Raw genomic sequence first — 22,777 nt, 5'->3', positions numbered from 1 at the left:
TCTAATATAGAACACCAAAATATGTGAAGCAAAAACTGGCAAGCAGAAATAAAGGTGGAAATAGACAATTCAACAGCACTCAACTTTTAATAATGCATAAAATGAGTAGGCAGAAGATCAACAAGGAAATAGAAGACTTAACACTATAAATCAGCTTGAACTAACAGACACCTATAAAACACTACACCCCACAACACAATATAGATTCTCCTCAAGTTCACTTGGAATATACTCCAGAATAGACCACATGCAAACCTGTAAAACAAACCTCAGGAAGTTTAAAAGAATTGGGATTATCCAAACTATGTTCCCAAACATAAAGAAAGAAAATTAGATACCAATAACAAAAGGAAATTTGAGAAATTCATAAATATATGGAAATTAAACAGTGTACAATAAATAACCAATGGTTCAAAGAAGAAATCAAAAGGGAAATTAGAAAAACGAAATAAAGAGCAACATACCAAACTTACGTGATGCTGCTAAAGCAGAGCTTAGGAGGAAACTGGTACTTTGCATGCCTATTATACAAAGACCTAAATCAATAACGCAAACTTCCACCTGATAACATTGAAAAAGAAGACCAAACTAAATCTAGAGTAAGAAGAAAGAAGAAAACAGTAAAGATTAGAGTGGAAATTAACGAGAAAGAAAGAGAATAGAAAAATAGAAAAATTAATAAAACCAAAAACTAGTTATTTAAAAGCATCAAAAAAATTGACAAACCTTTAGGTAGATTAACTCATAAAAAAAGAAAGAAGACTGAAGTTACTAGAATCAGAAATGAAAAAGAGAACACTACTAATAAGCTTACAGAAATAAAAAGGATTATAAAAGAATAGTATAAGCAATGGTATTTTAACAAAATAGATCAATTAGATGAAATGGAAAAATGCTTAGAAAGGCACAAGCTACCCAAACTGACTTAAGAAGAAATAGACAATCCAAATAGATCTATAAAAAATAAACGTATGGAATTAGCAATCAAAAAACTTCCCATGAATAAAAGCCCAGACCCACATGGCTTCACCACTAAATTCTAAAAATATATTTAAAGAATTAATAGGAATTCTTCAAAACCTCTTCAAAAAAAAGTAGAAAGTCTGCTCAACTTATTTTATGAAACCAGGATTATCTGATATCGAAAACCAAAGATACCACAACAGAGAAAGAAAATAACTGCATGTCAATATTTCTTATGAACATGGATACAAAAATCTTCCACAAAATCTTTGAAAACTGAATCTATCAACATATAAACAGAATTATACACCATAACCAAATGGAGATTTATCTCAGGTATGCAACTTTGGTTGACTCAAAAATCACTTAATATAACACATCATATCAAAAAACAAACAAAAAACCTACAAAAAACTACATGATCATCTCAATAGACAGAAAAATTATTTGACAAAATCAACACCCTTTCATGATAAAAATATTCAACAAACTAGGAGTAAAAGGCAACTTCTTCAACATGATTAATGGCATCTATGAAAAATCCACAGAGCCAACATCATAAGCAATGGTGAAAGACTAGCTGTTTTACCCGTAAGTGAGGAACAACACAAGGATATTTGCTATCAGTACTTGTATTCAACATCATACTAGAATTTCTAGCCAAAGCAATTAGGCAAGGAAAAAAAAAAACCTAAAAGAACTAAAAGGCATCCATATAGAAAAGGAAGAAGTACAACTATCTCTATTTGCAGATGACATGGTTGTGCATATAGAAAATGCTAAAGAATCCACTAAAAACCTATTAGAACTAATACAGGAGTTCAGCAAGATAGGATACAAGATCCATATACAAAACTCAATCTCTATAGACTGACAATGAAAAATATTAAAAGAAATTAAGAAAATAATTCAGTTTGTTTTCTTAGCATCCAAAAGAATAAATACCCAGGAATAAATTTAACCAAAAAGGTAAAAGACTTACACCATGAAAACTATAAAACGTTGCTGAAAAAAAATTAAAGACGATCTGAATGAATGGAAAAATATCCCATGTTCATGGATTAGAAGACTTAATGTTGTTGAGATGCTAATTCTCCTAAAATTAATCTACAGATTCAATGCAACTCCTATCAGAATACCAGCTGTCTTCTTTGTAGAAATTGACAGGCTGATTCTAAAGTATGTACAGGATTACAGGACCCACCAAAACAATCTTGAAATGAAGTAGAAAGTAGCAGGAGTCACACTTCCTGATTTGAAAACTTACTAAAAACTATAGTAATCAAGATACTGTGGCACTGGCGTAAGAATAGACTATAGGTCAATGAAATAGAACTGAGACTCTAGAACTAAATCAACCTATGTATCTATGGCAAACAGATTTTCAACAGGTGAGCCAAAGCCCCATTCAATTATACTGGCACAACTAAATACTCACATGCAAAAGAATGAATTTAGACCCCTCCCTTACATAGTTTATAAAAATTAACTAAAAAATGGATCATAAATCTAAAATGTAAGAACTAAACTATAAAACTCTTAGATGAAAATATGGGTAAATCTTTATGGCTTCAGATTTGACAATGGTTTCTTAGATATGACACCAAAATTATAAACAAAAGAGAATATAGATAAATTGGATCCCATTAAAATTTTAAACTTTTGTGCATAAAGGGCATTATCAAGAAGGTGAAAAGACAGCTCACAGCAAGACAGAAAATACTTACATATCATATAATTGATAAATGTCTAGCATCTGAGGATGCATATTCTTACAAGGGAACCACAAAAAGACTAACAGACCAATTAAAAAATGGACAAAGAACTTGAATAGATATTTTTTTCCCAAAGAAAACATACAAATGGCCAAAAAGCATGTGAAATGATCCTCAAAATCATTAGTCATCATGGAAATTGAAATCAAAACCATAATGAGATACTATATCTCAACCACTAGAATGGCTATCATTAAAAAAAAAATAAAAATAAAAAAAATGAAAGTGTTGGCCAGGATGTGGTAACACTGGAACTCTCTACCTTCTTGATAGGAATGTAAAATTGTGCAGCTGCTATGGAAAATAGTTTGATGATTCCTCAAAAGGTCAAACATAGAATTACCATATGACCCAGCAATTCCACCACTAGGTATATACCCAAAAGAAATGCAAATAGATGTTTAAACAAAAAAATAAACAAAAAAGCTTAATAGCAGTGCTATTTATAACACCCCCCCCAAAAAAACAACCCAAATATCCATCAAGTAATGAATGTATACACAAATTGTGATATATCCATACAGTGAAATATTACTTAGCCCTAAAAAATACTACAACATAGATTAACCTGGGAAGTATTATGTTAAGTTAAAGAAGCCAGTGATAAAAGACCACATATAATGTTATACGATTCAAATTTTATGAAATGTTCATAACAGGTAAGTCTAGAGATATAGAAAGTAGACTAGTGTTTGCTTACTGAGAGTGATGGGAGCATAGGGAGATAAAGGGTACAGAACTTCTTTTAATGGTGATGAAAATATTCTAAAATCAACTTGGTGGTGGTGCTATGTATCTGTACATGTAATAAAAAACATTGAATTCTACACTCCAAATTGCTTAAATTTTTTGGTATGTGAATTATATCTCAAAGCTGTTTAAAAAATTGTGGCAATTGAAAATGCTTGATACACCATTAAAATAGGAAAATATATAAAAATATGATCACAACTATGTACATCTCTCATATATACATATATAGATACACATATAAACATAGTTATAGATAACATATAGATAAAACAATTCTAAACAAGAAGTCAGAAACTCTAGTTCCAATTTACTCACAAATTAAAAAGGTAGAAAAAAATACCAAAATGTTAATAGTGGTTGTCTTATAGTGGTGAGATTAGCCAGTAGTTTCTATTCACTTTACTTCTTTGCAGTTTCCTAGTCTCTTCAAAGGTATTTACATGAGAAAAAATATTCTATATGGAAGTCCAGGAATTCTGGAATTCAAATTCAGCCCTGGCCTAAATGAAAAGAAACTTGTAATCCTTCTTATAGAATTCAAATCAGTGTCATAAAGAAAGACTATGCTTACTTGAGAGTAGACACTATGCTAGTATATCTTGGTAGATATAGGGATACTACCTGGTTTCTAAAATGTAAGAGAATTTCTTGACATCAGACTTGAACACATATCATCCATCAAAATATAGACTAAAAAATTGTAAAAATCAGTGGAGCGAATTTCATGAACTATAGATTTGTTCCATATAAATTGAAAAGAAGTACCTAAAGGTATTTATGTTACAATCCTGACAATACAGGGGCAGCACTAGCACAAAGTTCAAGACCCTTTTGTTCACATCCTAGCTCAGCAACTTTCTAACTCTGTTAGATTGCAGAAATGTCAGGCTCTCAGTGCCTTAATTTCCTCCTCTGTAAATTGGTTTAATAATATTATCTACTTCATATGGTTAGTATGATAATTACATATGTCAGTATTAATAAAGTGCATAGAATAGTGTCTGGCACAGAGTAAGGACTGTAAAGGAGTTTGTTGAATAAAAGATTGTATAAATGAATAGACATAAATCATCCCAGAATTTATTCAGAGACTGAATATCACAAACCTCACTTAGACTAATTGCCCCCAGATAAATATAAGACCAAGTTGTAAAGACAGGTCATGACATAAAGCTTACTCTCCACAATCATGTACTCGTTGAATTAGGGCCTTTCTCAGCACCAACTTTACATCTTTGTTTCTCAAGGTATATATCAAAGGATTCAGGGAAGGGGTAACAATATTATTCAACACCTGAACCACAGAATCCAGCCAAGGACTCGAGGCAGGTCGGAGATAAACGAGGACCACTGGTCCATAGAATAGCAGGATGGAAGTCAGATGGGCACTGCAGGTTGAGAAGGCTCTGCGCCTGCCTTCTGCGGAGCTGATTTTCAATATAGAGATAACAATGCGAGTATAAGAAGTGAGGATAAGAAGAAAACACATGAGCGCAACAACACCTACATTGATGAAACTCACCGTCTGTGCCAGGGAGGTGTCCGCACAGGCCAGGGGCAGCACCACTGGAATATCACAGGAAAAATTATCCACCTCATTGGGGCCACAGTAGGGCAACTTAAAGATGAGGAATGTGAGGACAGATGCATGCAGACAGCTCCCCATCCAAGTGCCCAGAGTCATGATGGCACACACCCGATGGCTCATGATGACTGTGTATCGCAAAGGGTGGCAGATGGCAGCAAAGCGGTCATAGGCCATCGCGGTGTACAGAAAACACTCGGTGCAACCCAGGAAATGGTAAAAGAAGAGCTGGGAGGCACAGCCCTGGTAAGAGATGGTCCTGCTTTGTCCCATGAGGCAGAGCATCATTTTGGGGGAGCTCACTGAAGGGAAAAATATGTCAAACACTGACAAGTTTCCCAAGAAGAAATACATGGGAGTGTGGAGGTTAGAGGAAGAGAGGATGGCCAGAAGAATGAGCAGATTCCCCAGCAGAGTGAGCAGGTAGAAGGCCAGAAATAAGACAAAGAGCACATTTTCCAGCCCTTTCGTATGAGGGATGCCCAGCAGGAGGAACTCAGTGACTGGAGTGTGGTTCCTCATCGTCATCTCTAGTTAGTACTGGAAGATCAAAGAATGGCCTCACGGAGACGAGTTTTCCCACCAAAATTCACTGTCTTCATAGAACCCGTTGGAAACTGATAGTAACTATACACTGCAAAGAACTTCTAAACAGGAGTCAGTCCAACTCTGTCACTACTGTGTGACATTTGGGTAAGTGATGTATTTTTCATCAGTTTCTTCAAAAATAAAATGAAGAGAGAACACTAGAGGCAGTACAGAAAAGAAGGCATAGAATAAACTTTATGATTGAAAATATCTGATTTTAAATGCTCAATCTACTCTCTACTCTGTGACTTTGGATAACTGAAAAAAAAAAAACCTTTAAATCTCTTCTGAATCAGTGTAAATAGTATAAGACTATCCCTATGCTTCTTGTGAAAATCAATACTTCAGTGTATATAGAGTACCTAGTATGATGTCTGCTCCTATGCATCCTTGTTAAAAAATTTATTCAACATACTAATATTCTGATTTTAATGAGCCTCTATTCCACAGTGTTTCTCTAGGTTGACTTGGAGCAGTTCCAGTGTTACCTATTGCTGTGACTGATTCACAAAACTACTTTCTCCATCAGCTGGAGCAACTGAAAACTGAGAATTGTCTAGTGGGCATAAAATCAAACAGAATGGAAAAGATGATATTTAATGCAGGAAAAAACAATAGATAATTACCAATATTAAAACAGACATCTTCTTTTAATAGAGTTTAGTCTCCAATAGCAATTATGTCTGCAACATGATTGCACATCTGCAATCACCATTAATGTTTTAAAGTTAAGCTTCCTGAATCAGGGAATATGTTAAGGAAATACCAGAGTCAACTAAGTCAGTATTATCCCAAACTCAGTGCCAATTCCCACATTCCTCTTGTCTTCCTCTAATGCATCAGAAGATGAGGAGAAGAAGGCACTCCAGAGAAAAGTCACTTGCAGACTGAAGGGAAATACGCTGAGTTGGACTGAAAACCGAGCCCCACATCCAGCCACCCCTGTGTCCTCTGCCTTTAGATGCTGGGGAACATCTGTGGCTCTGGGGCCAGAAACGCTGAACATCCCTCTCTCTCAGACTCTGCCACAGAACCCTGAAATTCTAGACCCAACAGTGCTCCGGCCCCTGAGCGAACGAGCAGCAATCAGCCCTCAAGAGAGAATAAACGTCTCTAGTTTCCTTTGGGATCCTCTTCCCTCGTGGGCACTAGGGAAGTGTGGCACACAGGGAGCAATTAGACTGGAGACATTCCTCTCTTCCCTTGTTTTCCCCCACTGCCTCTACCTCATTACTTCTTAGACTAAAATGCAATTATATAGTGGCATTTAGTTATATTCAGTTTTTAAAGCTCTTTGATTAATAAAAACTCCTGGACATATTTTTCCTACAATAGAGAGCCATCCATTGAGTTCAGATATTTGAGATTGTCCAGTGATCTTGTGCTTGGAGGATCTGGGTTTAAAGAAAGAGCTAGTGTTTGGGAAAGCAACGCCTTAAAGAAAAGAGGCAACAATCTCATCTGATGTTAAAACAAAACAAAACAAAACACACATGCAACTTTTTCCCCTGCAATTTGCTTTATAATCCCCATTATCACTTATACATCTAATTAAACTCATACCTTATTCATTTCCTGAAAACTTTGTATATTCCTCTAATACTGCTACTAATGTTTATTTTAGCATACTTTCATTACTGAAACTTTCTTTAATGTATACTTTAAGAGTTCAATCAGCTTCCTGCTGTGAAAAGAATGGATCAGAATGTTTGTTGGCCATTCTTATATCTTCTTTTGAAAAATTTCTATTCATGTCCTTTGCCCACTTTTTGATAGGGTTGTTTGATTTTTTCTTACTGATTTTCCTGAGTTCTAAATAGATTCTTATTATCAGTCCTTTATCAGATGTGTAGCATGCAAAATTTCTTTCCCATTCTGTAGGTTGTCTGTTTGCTCTCGTGACTATTTCTTTGGCTGTGCAGAAGCTTTTTAATTTAATCAGGTCCCATTTATTTATTTTTGTTGTTGCTGTGATTGCCTTTGGGGTCTTCTTCATAAATTCTTTGCCTAGGCCAATGTCTATAAGAGTCTTTCCCACATTTTCTTCTAGAATTCTAATAGTTTCACACCTAAGGTTTAAGTCTGTTATCCACTGTGATTTGATTTTTGTGAGAGGTGAAAGGTGTGGGTCCTGTTTCAGTCCTCTACATGTGGCTACCCAGTTTTCCCAGCACCATTTATTGAATAAGGATTCTTTTCCCCTGAGTATGTTTTTGGTCTGCTTTGTCAAAAATTATAAGAATGGCCAACAAACATATGAAAAAATGCTCAACATCTCTAATCATCAGGGAAATGCAAATCAAAACCACAATGAGATATCACTTAACTCCAGTGAGAATGGCCTTTATCAAAAAGTCCCAAAACAATACATGTTAGCGTGGATGCGGAGAGACAGGAACACTCATACACTGCTGGTGGGACTGCAAAATAGTGCAACCCCTGTGGAAAGCAATATGGAGATACCTTAAACAGATACAAGTAGACCTATCATTTGATCCAGCAATCCCATTATTGGGCATCTACCCAAAACAGCAAAAGACATTCTATTACAAAGACATCTGCACCTGAATGTTTATAGCAGCACAATTCACAATTGCAAATATGTGGAAACAACTCAAATGCCCATCAATACATCAGTGGATTAGTAAAATGTGGTATATGTATACCATGGAGTATTACTCAGCTATAAGAAATAATGGTGATACAGAATCTCTTTTGTTCTCCTGGATAGAGCTGGAACCCATTCTACTAAGTGAAGTATCCCAAGAATGGAAAAATAAGCACCATGTACTCACCAGCAAATTGGTTTCCCTGATCATCACCTAAGTGCACACTTGGGAATAACACCAATTGGGTGTCGGGCAGATGTGGGGGGTGGGGGAGGGGATGGGTGTATACCTACATAATGAGTGCGATGCACACTGTCTGGGGAATGGACACGCTTGAAGCTCTGACTCAGGGGCATGGACAGTATACATAACCTAAACTTTTGTACCTCCATAATAAGCTGAAATAAAAAAGAAAAGGGATGGATCAGAATGGGCAAGGAGCACATTACTTTTACTGGCTGTCGAATGGTACAAGCACATGGGCTTATCAAAAATGTTATGGTTAAAATCCCTTTGAGATAATGTAGAAGGCACAGGAATGATAACTATCCTGAGGTATAAGTAATCTTAACAGCATTCTTATAATTGTCATCCTTCCTCATGCCAGAAGGAATACAGAGGACATTCCCAGCTCCATGGTTCGGAAGTAGTAGTTATTGCTTAGTGAGAATTACTCATTCTCTCTTTTTTTTTTAAACCAGACTGTTCAAGGTCCCTTTATTTCATCCTTGCCTCAACACCATGAGTTCAATGTTATTTCTTTTAGAGATAAGAATAGGGCTCAAGTAATTCAAATAATTGCCAAAGTTTACTCCCAAAGCCAATCATACAGCTTGAAGTTGAATTTCAGTCTGTCTGCATTTAAAATTTATGCCCAATTCTAACAAAATAGAATAAATATTTTGAGTTCTAATTTTAAAAGTAAGCATGCTGGGCTGGGCGCAGTGGCTCAAGCCTGTAATCCTAGCACTTGGGAGGCCGAGGCGGGCAGATTGTGTGAGCTCAGGAGTTCGAGACCAGCCTGAGCAAGAGACCCCGTCTCTACTAAAAACAGAAAGAAACTATATGGACAGCTAAAAATGTATATATAGAAAAAATTAGCCGGGCATGGTGGCGCATGGCTGTAGTCCCAGCTACTCGGGAGGCTGAGGCAGAAGGATTTCTTGAGCCCAGGAGTTTGAGGTTGCTGTGAGCTAGGCTGATGCCACGGCACTCTAGCTCGGGCAACAGAGTGAGACTCTGTCTCAAAAAAAAAAAAAAAAAAAAAGTAAGCATGCTGATTCATACATCCTACACCTATTTTCTTGTTCTTTAGCTTAGATCAAATCAACATAAAAGCTTAATTTTTAATAACTAGCAATGATTTCTATATATTTAAAAAGCTTTATTAAAATATAATGTACATGCCATAAATTTTACCCATTTTAAGTCCATAGTTCTGATTATATATGTAAAAAGAATATATATTTACAGAGCTTACAGCTATCATCATAATCTAATGTTAGAATATTTTCTTCACACTGAAAAGAAACCTCATGGCCATTTAGAATCATTCCCATTCTCACTCCCAGCTCTAGGCCACCACAAATCTACTTTCTCTCTATATTTGCCTTTTTTGGACATTTATTTTAAGTGGAATAGTAAAATATGCATTCATTTTGATCTGGGTTCTCTCAGAGAGAATAATGTTTTTTTAAGTCATCTCTGTTGTATGTACCAGTATTTTGTTCCTTTATAGCAGCTAATAGTTTTCCATTATGTGGATATTTCTATTTCTTGGACTATAGGCTAAGATTCTAAGTTTATTCTTGGTGCCTTTAAGCTCCTAAAAAATTGTTGGTGTAAACTTAGAAACATTTTGGATATCTCAAAATCATCATCATCATCTAGTCAAAAGTGAATAATTTTGGATGTGTCACATATTAAACAGCTTAGTGTGTCAACTGTGGGAAAAAAACATATGACTTTGACTTTGATTATCTAGTTTCAGCTTCAATATCTTCCTTCTAAATCACTATGAAAAGTAGTATTGAATTAATGAAAATCAGCCCAGTACTGAAATAATTTCTAATTAGTGATGTGTGCCAATCTTCTCCTTTTCAACTGCCCTTATAATAAATTGAGTATTTTACATTGCATCTAAGTAATCTCAAGAATTAATTCTCCAAGTAGTATATACATCTCATAATTACTATCCCTATGACTCATTAAAATACACAACACACACACACACACACACACACACACACAGATTAGGAGAACCTAGAAGCAACCATGAGCCTCTCTATATACACCATTTCATTTCAACTTCCCAGAACTGTTGTGCTTGGTAAAATCTTAAGAGTCACTAAAGTCAGAAGTAACATAAAAGCCCCAAATTATATCAATCTTCATATTAAGTGTTATCTCTAAACTTTCCAAATCATTCATTCATTTAAGAAGCATCAGCAGTAGAAATTCTACAGTTGTCAGCCAGCCAAACTAAATGTTACTTGGGACATTCAGTCTCCAAAGATATATGATTTATACAAGAATTTATGAATATATTATTTATATATGATTTATATTGAATACCAATATATAAATTTTACAAAGAGAATTAAAAGACCATATTCACTAGAACACACATTAGTGTGTTAGCAAATACCAAATAAGAGTATATGTTAGCATATTCCAAATAGGATATTTGTACATTCAAAGCAAAATGCTCTCTCAGGAGGCTGCTTAGTGAGTGTCATAGTTAAAGCACAGTGATATGGGTGATTATAACTAGATGTTCTCCTGCTACAATAATTTGATACACTTTTCTTCACCATATCAGTATACCTGTTAATAGGCTGAACTGTTCCTGTCAGTTGGTATTTCCTCTACCCTGGACACTAGAGATATATCAGAGATATATTAATAGCACTAGAGATATATTAATACCACTAGAGATATATTAACACCACCCTTTTGTTCAGAGTCCAATTCCTTTTTGTTTTTCAACAGCTTTATCAAGGTATAGTTTATAGGTCATAAAAGTCATCTGTTCTAAGTGTCAAACTTAATGTCTTTTTAGTAAATTTATAGAGTTATACAAACATTGCCAAAATTCAGAACATTTCTGTTACCCCCAACATTTCCTGGAGCCCATTTGTGATTAATTGTCATTCCTACTCCCTTCTTTAGGAAACCACTAATTTGATTTTTGTCCCCATAAATTTGTCTTTGCTAGGCATTTCATATAAATGGGATGATACAATATGTCGCCTTTTGAATCTGGTTTTTTCAATTAGCATATTATTGTTGAGGTTCATCCATGCTGTAACATGTGAAAAACAGTTTGTGCTTTTTTATTGCTGGATATTTCATTATATGACAATACCACATTTTTTTTACCCTTTTGCAAGATAATTGACAATTGAGATGTTTCCAGCTTTTGTAATATGAATAATGCTCCTATGAACATTCACATATATTAATTTTTGTTCATTCACTTTCTTTTTAGTCTATTACCAAAGATTGTAAATTCTTTTTGAGACTAATGAAATTATCATATTATCTTCTTTCTAATATCAGTGATAAGCCTCATAAAATCAAGCTATGTTGTAGAATGACTTCTGAAAACATCTAATCTCACCACTTACATGTTTGTTCTTAATTACTTACTTTTTTGCAGTGCTCTTTCCTTGGTCCTTTGGCTCAGCCTAATATAGCACTTTATATATACAGTGCCCATAGGTGGACATATCTAATATCTTCCAGAGATAAATTATTTCAAAGTGGCTTGAAACCACAATTTATTAGAAATAAAAATAGTTCACTTTGAAATGGTAGTTATCACTGTGTTAAAATGTGAAGTCCTTTCTACTCTTATTTTCTCATGCCACAACTGCAGATATACATGGGTGCCTGAATGCCCAGCCTGCTTGGTAACAACAGGGCTATCATGTTATACCATATGGTTTAGAAATTGATAAGCCAGCTATAGCTATAGGAGAATATGTCACCTACATTGCCATATAAGAAAAAGGGAAATCTAAACTAAAATCTTTGAGGAGATCCTAGAGCCTAGCAAAAGAGAAACTGAATGCAATCACTGGGGAAAAGATTATGAAGTATATTTAGCCATAGATCTAAACCACATTCTTTAATTTGGTAATAATATAACTTAGTTACCAGTAATTAAGTTGCTATTTTTATGTAGTCTGATCCCTTTATTTCTTATCTCAATTATTTCTGGACGTGGGTGGGAAATATAAGAGTGTTGCTTATTGATCCCTTCAGACATCAATAAATAGGTGATAATACCACAGGTTCATAATTGGATAAGAAACAGATCAAATTATGTGCAGATCAGGAAAATATTCAATGACCGTAAATGAGAGATTTGTGAAGACTTGACAATGTATTCATCTGACAGTGAGCTGATTTAATGGGTCTCAGGATGTGTGCCCCTATTGGGCTGACATAAAGGATTATGGTTGAGGACATAAAGGATTATGGTTGAGGTGACTCTCTAGTACACCACTTGCAGAGGCAGCTGTGACTTATTCATCCTTCCATAGGTTTAATAGAACAAAGTTTTCTCAAGGATTAGGGAAATGCTTTCCTCAGTCCTGATCCAGAGATAGTCATTGCTAAGTCTTTCACTGGTTTGAATAGCGATAGAATTTTTAAAGTTTAGAGCAAACTGGGAGAAGTACCTATAATGCAAAGAACACTGTGTGAAGTGTACTAGTGCAACGAATAGATACTCTGCATAGCTTTTGCCATTACAAAGATTGCACACTAGTGGACAAAGTATTTTATAATACTTTTTAAAATAATGTGTTTATTACAGAGAAAGTCCCTGTCAATAGAGAGCCCTGTTTTTCTCAGAAAACAGGAACGCTTACTATTGTTCACTTTGATATATTAAGCATGTTTAAATATTTAGAATCACATTCATCAGAATTCATTTTTTAAGATGCTGTTCCATTCATTTCAAAAGTGCCTTTTTAATTCATTTCACAGTGCCAACTAAGAGGAGTAAGAGTGCTCAAGTTAGCCAAGCTTGACATTATAGGAGCAGAAATTGAATATTTTTAATGCTTCCTATCTCCAGGTGAGCACTTTGGGTTTCCTCTTTTGTCCAGTTTTCTTGTTTCCTTCCTCCCTTGGCCTTGGCACTTTTATCTAAACCTAAGTTTCACAGCCCCGTCTTCTATTTTTATTAAAAGCCTTTATCCCCATCATGTGTTTAACATTTTTTCCATAAGGGCAGAGATCATATTTATCTTATTTACCGCTATATCCTCTTTGGCTAGCACTATGACTTACAAATAACAAACTGCCAGTAAGGACTCCACGTTACCCTAATGTGTCCTTCTGTTTTAATTATGTACTAAGCCAGTCATTGATTAAAACGTTGAATAATACCTCATAAATCATGTAACAATCCAAAATAATTATATAAGAACTGTCACAATTGTATTTCTTAATGACAAAGTGATTAATTTAAATAAGAAGAACTATCAGCTGATAGGAGAGAGGGATCTTTGTGGAATGCGATGTTGAGAGAAGGTACTATGAAAATAAGAGAGAATTTAAAAACATCTAAAAGATATGTGGTTCTCACAAAGGCAGAGAAAATTCTAATAGACATTCTAAATCAGGAAAACCATGGGGAGAAACATGTGGAACAGGACATGCCTTTAGCATATGAAAGAAACCTAAATAGAAAGATGAGTTCCAATAAGAAAAAAGTTTAAATAAGATGGAAATATATCTGTGATGGCTGAACACGTGTTGACTAATTTTTTGATGCTCTCATTGAAAGGTGAGAGCTCCCACTGGGTGTGGGCTGGACTTAGTAACTCACTTTTAACAAAGAAAATAAAAGCAGGAAGGATAGTATGTGACTTTGGAGACTAGGTCATGAGAGACTGCAGCTTCCTGCTTAGACTGTCTCTGGGTCCCTGACTCCGAGGGGAGCAGCCGCCATGCTGTGAGGATGTAGGTGGCCAGAGGAGGAGGCCCAGGCAGCGAGTAAGAACTGAGGCCTCTGCCTGCAGCCAGGCACTGAGCCCGCTTGCAAGCAGATCCTGCATCACAGGGCCAGAGCCTGTGACGGCAACCCCAGGAACCATCCCGAGCCAAGACTGTCCTGCTAAGCTACTCCAGGGTTCTTGCCCCTCAGAAACTGTGTTAAGACAATAAATCATCTTATTTTAGCTGCTAAATTTTGGAGTAATTTCTTGAACTACAAAAGGTAACTAATACTATACCACAGAACTTCTGTCCCCAAACCCAGGGGCCACAGAACTCCACAGCTGCCACCTCCAGCCACAACCATCCCCACCCCCACCGCCATTCGTGGAAAAATTGTCTTCCATGAAACCAGTCCCTGGTGCCAAAAAGGTTGGGGACCGCTGTCATAGATGGTGCAGGGGACCCAAGAATGTTCAAATAAGGGAAGTAAGGTTGCCCTTGAATGACACCATAGTGATATTAATAACCATGGTAGAAAAACAGGTGATTGTATATAAGTGTATGATTTATACCACAGACAGCTAGATGGTGTTCCTCCAAATATTTTTTCCCTTTTACTTTTTGTGTTGGTCATTTAGTAAACACTTTACCCAGGTCCCACCTGAAACCAGTCAGATAAAGGGTTTTAAGTTAATCAGTCGATCAATGACAGTTGGAATGAATGGATGTTACTGTAGAGTGGAAAAGCACTAAAGTTATTATTTTTTCACCATTGCTTATTTCTATGAATGTTACCCAGAGGGCTTCCCTAGTTATGTTGTCACTAATTCACAATGTCATCACTATTTTGCTGTGTGCAGTTACTTAACCTCCCTGGGCCTCAGTTCTTGCATACATAATTAAGGACAGTAATCGTACCTACCTAATAGACATGCTAGTCAGATTATATTAGTTAATATTTACAAAATAGAACAGTAAATAAGGATACCTATTATTATATAGAATTTATGATTCCTCAGTACTTATAATGCAGTATATTATAGATAGGGCTAAGAGTTCAGTACTAGATTCAGAGTCCCTTGGTGTGAATACTTATGTGTCCTTAGTTTCCTCATTTATAAAAGGAGGATATCATATCTCCCTCTTAGGATTTTGTGAGTTAATTTAATCCACACATGTGAAGTGCTTAAAACTCTATAATACACATAGTGGAAGATATTAAATGTTACCTCTTGTTCTCAGTGTTTGAGTGGATTAACTTAAATACATAGGTCAATGGCCTGAAATTCATTTGATTAAATATTAAAGTTTAAATGTTGAAAGAGTCCAAAAATAAATAATAAATATTGTTAATGGTTTAATTTCAATTAATTACAGATATATTAGATGCTCAAGAAATACGATATACCTACAGTGGAGAGAGAACTCTGGCTCAACCCACTCTGTAAATTTGCAGAAATCCATTCTCCCATTTTATAAAAATAGATTAATGGCCAGCTTCTCAACTGAGACATAATGAATGAAGTCCAGCACCAACATTCTCTGATAGCCAAAGTAATACATCTCCATATTGTTTCTTTTGGTACTAGGAAAATATGGTTAAGGCCTAGGAAGTTATAAATCAGTTTAAATTTAAATTTACCTAACTGTACAATCCTCCAAGGTCTAAACCTTGTAGACCATAAGGCTAGCTTCATGAAATTGTCAGTGAAATACTGCAGTAAAGTAAGACATAAGTTTTGAAATAATGGAAGGAAGGGAGGGAGGGAGGGAGGAAAGAAAGAAGAAAGGGAGGGAGGGAAGAAGGAAGGAAGAAAGGAAGAAGGGAAGAAAGGAAGGAGGGATATAGTCCACAGTCTCTAGAAACTTGCTGCATCATAATCAGATTTCCAACAAGTACATACTGTGTGATGCAGAAAGATTCATTGTTTTGGCAAATTACAAAAGACAAAAGGCTGAGTTAATCTGAAAAAGCTTCCTTGAAGTAGTAAATCTGTGGCTCAGTCCACCCATATCATGCCATGTGACTGGTAGGACTTCCAAGAGATGCCCAACAGTAACTTTGCCCACCTTGCCATTTGGAAAGAAACCTGTTGTAAAAATAGTTCATCTGTAGCAACTCCCCAAAGAATTTCAGAGAGGAATTGATTCTTATGCTGCAGAAGTGTAGACCATTTGAGTTAACACCTTCCTCAGGGCCAATTTCACATCCTTGTTTCTCAAGGTGTAAATCAAAGGATTAAGAGAAGGAGTGACTATATTATTTAACACCTGAATAACAGAACCTAGCCAGGGGCTGGAAGCAGGCTGGAGATAGATGAGCATCACAGGCCCATAGAACAAGAGGATTGAAAGCAACTGGGCACCGCAAGTTGAAAAGGCCCGGCACCTGCCTTCTGAGGAGCTGATTTTCAATATGGAAAAGCCGATAAGACAATAGGAAGTCAGGATAAGAAAGAAGCATGCAACAGTCACGACATCCATGTTAGTAAAAGTCACCGTCTGTGCCAGGGAGGTGTCTGCACAGGCCAGGGGCAGCACCACTGGAATATCACAGAAAAAATTGTCCACCTCATTGGGGCCACAGTACGGTAATGTAAAGGTGAGAAATATGAGGATACTTCCATGTAGACAGCCCCCCAGCCAAGTGCCCACTGTCAAGCAGGTACACACCCTGTGGTTCACGATGACATCGTATCGCAAAGGGTGACAGATAGCCACAAAGCGGTCATAGGCCATTACAGTGTAGAGGAAACACTCAGTGCCCCCAAGGACGTGGTAGAAGAAGACCTGGCAGGCACAGCCCTGGTAGGAGATGGTGTGGCTGTGCCCCATTAGGTAGAGCATCATTTTGGGAGAACTAACAGAAGGGAAAAATCTTGGCTGAGAGAGAAATTTATAAAGAACTCAAAATTGCAGTAATAAAAACTTTTCAAGAATACTGGATGGTATGCAGTAAGTAAAAATAGTCCAAGTTCAAATTTCTTAACATACATGAAAGAAAGAAGAAAATACCAATTGCTCTACAATCATTGTGATGTAAGTATACTTTATTATGAAATTATCTATTATATGTTAAACAGTCTGAGTCTTACCTAAACTTGTTTACATGTGTATTTTATAAATTAAAGTGTAACTGCTGATCTGTCAAAAATTTTAGTGAGGGCAGATGTTAAATTTTATAGCTTTATTGTAAGTATGCAATTAAATGCTTTTAATATACTTTAGTGACAATTAAATTTTTTCACATTTTACTGATAGCAGCAAAGATCTGAAATTATCTCCAACCCCAACTGCCACCACATCTTATTCTATTTCTATTCACCCTTTCCCAACACCATGTTCTTAACAAACAGTTGTTGAACACCAACTAGGTATAAATCACTCTGATGGCACAGTCACTGGACACTGAGTCTGGCCTCATGACTGTCCCTACTGCAGAGATGAGAAAGAGAAGATTCAGGATGCTTAAGACTCTTATTAAAAGATCACAAAGCTACAAATGACCAAACAAAAAATTCAACACAAGTTCTCTGATTCTAAACCCTGCGATACTTTGTCCATTATGCCACATTTTCCTGACTAATTCTTGAATCTTGAACTATGCAATTTATTCAATTTTCTAAGGATTCACACACATGCTAATGAGAAAAAAGTGCCCCCAAAAATGAAAGCCTTCATTTGGCAAGGTGACAATTAAATTGTTACACACAGTCCAGAGGGCCCAGGGCCTTTCTTCCTAGACATGATGAAGCCCTGAGATCATCTAAGAAAAGGCCAGGTTGGTTTTTTTTTTCCCCTCATTCTCATGAAGTTAAGAGACTGTACTAGGGACAGTAATGCTACATCTTTAGTTCTTCTCAGAGAACTATATTTGACCCAAAGTGTAGCAAAATAAAAACTCTCAATACCATTTTTCCCCATCCTGATAAAATTTTTAAGACAAGCATGGCAAACAGCAACTCCATTTGTTTTCAACTATCCTATCCCAGATTTATTTGTGTATGTGTTCCAGTAAAACTTTATGTACACAAAAATATGAATTTCATGTAACTTTCACATGTAATGAAATCTTCCTCCTCTGATTTTTTTCCCAACCATTTTAAGAGGTAAGAACAATTCTTCATGCATAGACAAAGATTTGGTGTATGAGCTATAGACAGCTCAAATCTGGTCTAAACTATATATGGGCATTTTAAGTACAAAAGTAATTAAGACATTTGAATTATTCAAGGAATGTCCTGATTAAAATCCATATCTTTAGAGCATTAGCTTTGTAATCAGACATAATTTGCACAAAACCTAAGGTTTCAATTCATGGTATCCTACCAACTAACAAATTTTACCTTTGCTGAAAAAGTGGTTTCTTTAATGTTGGTTGATTAGAATGCCTTCATATACTATCATTGAAGGTTTTTTCAAAGGACAAATCCGTTTTAATTACAGCATCAGTACAATTTGCAATCATTTTTCTCCTTCAGCTTGGTTCAAGAATTGCAACATGAAGCACTGACCAATCACATAAGTATAAAAGGCAATAAGTGAGTTGGCCATCTCTTAAATGGACAATGCTTTCCCCATTTAATGCAAACAGTAACAGTCTGGGCCTGGTAATCTAGCACTTTGGGAGGTCAAGGCGGGAGGATTGATTGAGGCCAGGAATTTGAGACCAACCTGAGCAAGAGCGAGATCCAATCTCTACAAAAAATAGAAAAACTAGCCCGGCATGGTGGCACATGCCTACAGTACCAGCTACCTCAGAGACTGAGGCAGAAGGATTGCCCAGCCCAGGAGTTTCAGGCTGCAGTGAGCCAGGATGATGCCACTGCACTCCAGCCCCGGTGATAGAAAGAGAGACCCTGTCTCAAAAACAAACAAACAAAAAAATGGTAAAATTGAAATGGGCTTCAGAAATTATCTAGTCCTCATGCGACTCACAGTAAACTGATAGCCAGAAAAGACAAGTCATTTGCTCAAAGCAACACAGCTGGTTAGTTTGTGGTAGACGTGGGATCAGAACCCAAGTCTGCTGACTCCCAGGTCAGTGGCCTTTTCCATTGTATTATGTGACTCCTACTTCAGAGTCTGTTAAATAATCTGTTTCATTATGCAAATCAATAATACTACTGACCAAAACCTGTTCTGCATTATTACCATAGTCACAACTATATTCAGTATGTACCAGGGACTCCAATTCTTCTCCCCTCACAACAACAAAATGCTACTCTAAATTCATAATTGTTTTCAATAGAAACTTTTAGTGTAGTAATAGCACAAATAGCCATTTAATGATAGGTAACACTTACATAATTAAATTGAATTAATTAACAGAACTAATCCCCGTAACAATTCCATGAGATAGTTACCGTCCCTATTTTATACATAAAGAAACTGAGCCACACAGACATCAGGAACTTGCCCCAAATCTCACAGATAGTATGTGTGGAGCTGGGATTTGAATCGAGATAGTCGGGCCCCTATGCTCTTATCACCCTTAAACTGACTGACCGCAAAAACCAGTAGTACTCATGTGTGAAATATTATTCATAGAATGTATTCCTGCTGCAAATATCAATCGATATACCTTTTCAGTAATTCCGGAGGTTGAGAACTACTGTAACATGTGTTATGCAACACACAGACCCTTTATGTAGAGATTCTTTCACTATATGTGTGTTTGCCCAATGGTTAGGATAATTTCCAAAATAGAAGAGGAAAAATTTCAAGCCATTTCTGAGCTTCAATTTAAAACAACTGAAATAATCATCGGGAAACATGCAACATTACACCCATGATAAAACATCAAAGGCATTACATCCTACTGTTTGTGCCTTTAAATAAACATTACACAACGCACTCCAAAAAAGCCTCAACACCATTTAAATTTAACAAAATCTTATTAAAAGATATTGAGCACCAGCTAAAAACCGGGAAAGTGAAAGTGATTAAGCTATTGTGATTTGCAACAATTTGCAAAGTAGAAAAGAGGGGAAAGGAAATAAAAGATATTAAAGGAAAGGGGGAGGGGGCACGACAGCATAGTGGAAAGGAAGAAAAGGGAAGGAACACAAAGGATCCCTAGGTGAAAGGATCACAAAGCCTCAGTGTTGCAAATGACCAAAGGGATTACTCTGGCCATAGCACTGGGTAATATTTGCTTCTAATACCGAGTAGTAATTGCCCCTGCTAATGGCAGAAGTCTTCCCATTAGAGCTCGACAACCACATTCTTTAAGAAAAAATGAAAGGATCCAGGTTTTTCACCTGGGTCTACTACCCCCTCTGCTCCCCCAATGGACACATCCTTGTCCAGGATCCAAAAGAACACAACAACTGGGGGCTCTTCAACCACAGCTGTTAGAAATACCCAGCACCCAACACCGGGCTTGTCACCTCTTTCTGATTAAAATGTTCCCTGATGAAACTCAGGATGCAAGAGGCAGTCTTCTGACCCTCTCCATACACGCTCCATTACGGGACCAGTGTCCACACCAACAGCCCCCAGGTCCAGCCAGCCCTGCCCACGCCACACACTTCCTGAACCTTCCATCACCACCACACCAAGACTCTGCTTTCCCATTGAGTTGACAACTGTTACGGGGAGTGCAGTCCCCAGAGGAAAGGGGGAGGGTGGCTCTCCACCCTGGACTCCTCACTTCAGAACACGGGAGAAGAACCTACAGAGAGGGAAGCCAACAAGCAACAGCGACAAGGAGCAGCAAGCCACGTGCCGACCCCCGGCGGCTACCTACTCCGGAATGAGACCGCATGTTGGCTCTGGCTCCACGAGGCGGGTGGAAGCGTGCGCCCTCCCTTGACGTTGCCACCCTGTCTAGCGCTGGAGCTCAGGATCCCGGCGCGGTTTAGGGTCCCCAAGCCCAGCTGCACTCTGAGCCGCAGTCCCCAAACCACACATGACGTCCCCAGGGGCGGGCGGCTACGACTGCAGGCTCCGGAGCTGCGCAGCGGGAGTTCGGCCCCGATGGCACCCGCCAGGCCAACACCTGGAGCCCAGGCCGGCTGGACAGGCCGCAGCCCCTCGGCCTGGCAGGCGCCCACCGCCCGGCTCCAGCTGCGTGAAGCCCCTCAGGGCCCCTCTCAGCAAGGTTGGGTGGGGCGAGCACTCATCAAACGCATACTTCTGCCTCCTGGTCAGCTTCCAGCGGGCCATGGCAGCAGCGGCAGCAACACCAGGACGACGACCTCGCACTGCTGTGGCTGCGGTTACACCTGCGTGGGCGCCAGCCGCCACGCAGCACTCCTGTATCCCACGCCGCGCGCCTCCGCACCCGGGTCAACAAACATATCAAAAAATGCTCAACATCTCAAATCATCAGAACAATGCAAATCAAAACCACAATGAGATATCACTTAACTCCAGTGGGAATGGCCTATACCAGAAAGTCCCAGAACAGTAAATGTTGGCGTAGATGGGGAGAGACAGGAACACTCATACACTGCTGGTGGGACTGCAAGCTAGCACAACCCCAGTGGAAAACAATACGCAGATACCTTAAACACATACAAGTAGACCTACCATTAATGCAGCAATCCCATTATTGGGCATCTACCCAAATGAGGATAAGACATTGCATAAAAAAGACATCTGCACCCGAATATTTATAGCAGTAAAATTCACAATCGCAAAGATGTGGAAACAACCCAAGTGCCCATTAATACATGAATGGATCAATAAAATGTGGTATATGTTAACCATGGGGTACTACTCAGCTATAAGAAACAATGGTGATATAGAACCTCTCCTGTTTACCTGGATAGAGTTGGAACCCATTCTACTAAGGGAAGTATCCCAAGAATGGTAAAATAAGCACCACATGTCCTCCCCATCAAATTGGTTTCACTGATCATCACCTAAGAGCACATTTAGGAATAACATTGTTCAGGTGTCCGGCAGATGTGGGTGGGGCGGGGTTGGGTGTATACATACATAATGAGTGCGATGCTCACTGTATATGGGATGGACACGTTTGAAGCTCTGAGTCGGTGGGGGGACAAGGGCAATATACGTAACCTAAACTTTTGTACCCCCACAATTGCAAAGATGTGGAAACAACCCAAGTGTCCCTCAACACATGAGTGGATTACTAAAATGTGGTATACGTATACCATGGAGTACTACTAAGCTATGAGAAACAACGGTTATGTAGTGCCTCTTGTGTTTTCCTGGATAGAGCTGGAACCATTCTACTTTGTGAAGTATCCCATTAATGGTAAAATAAGCACCACATGTACTCACCATCAAATTGGTTTCACTCATCTTCACCTAAGAGCACATTTAGGAATAACATTGATCTGGTGTCCGGCAGATGTGGGTGGGGGAGGAGATGGGTATCTACATACATGATGAGTGTGATGTGCACTGTATAGGGGATGGACACATTTGAAGCTCTGACTAGGGGGCTGGGGTTGCAAGGGCAATATACGTAACCTAAACTTTTGTACCCCCACAATATGCTTATATAAGAATAGAAAAGAAAATTACAAGAAAAAAGAAAATCCCTGCCTAGAAGACAATATGGGAGAAACTCT

At 37.7% G+C, this 22,777-nt stretch overlaps 2 protein-coding genes across 2 annotated transcripts; both read right to left on the bottom strand.

Moving 5' to 3' along the window:
- Positions 1–4,665: 4,665 nt before the first annotated feature.
- On the bottom strand, positions 4,666–5,604 carry LOC123641213 (putative olfactory receptor 10D4). The gene has a single exon (XM_045555756.1). The coding sequence runs from the start codon at positions 5,602–5,604 to the stop codon at positions 4,666–4,668; it is 939 nt and encodes a 312-aa protein (XP_045411712.1).
- Positions 5,605–16,379: 10,775 nt separating this feature from the next.
- Positions 16,380–20,455, bottom strand: LOC123641964 (olfactory receptor 958-like). The gene is made up of 2 exons (XM_045556909.1): positions 20,396–20,455; positions 16,380–17,111 (listed from the first exon to the last, which is right to left on the bottom strand). Exons 1-2 carry the CDS (start codon positions 20,453–20,455, stop codon positions 16,380–16,382), a joined length of 792 nt encoding a protein of 263 aa, XP_045412865.1.
- Between the last annotated feature and the right edge of the window lie 2,322 nt (positions 20,456–22,777).

This window comes from Lemur catta, chromosome 7 (assembly GCF_020740605.2).
Source record: "Lemur catta isolate mLemCat1 chromosome 7, mLemCat1.pri, whole genome shotgun sequence".
Classification (NCBI taxonomy): domain Eukaryota; kingdom Metazoa; phylum Chordata; class Mammalia; order Primates; family Lemuridae; genus Lemur; species Lemur catta.
This window is presented reverse-complemented; position numbering and strand designations above follow the sequence as displayed.

Excerpts from the sequence above, each read along its gene's own strand:
- LOC123641213 (XM_045555756.1), bottom strand. The coding sequence starts at position 5,604 with ATGACGATGAGGAACCACACTCCAGTCACTGAGTTCCTCCTGCTGGGC.
- LOC123641964 (XM_045556909.1), bottom strand. The coding sequence starts at position 20,455 with ATGTGGTTGTCGAGCTCTAATGGGAAGACTTCTGCCATTAGCAGGGGC. Across the intron at positions 17,112-20,395 it reads GCAGGGGCAATTACTACTCG|CCAAGATTTTTCCCTTCTGT; the intron begins GTATTAGAAGCA and ends TTTCTCTCTCAG.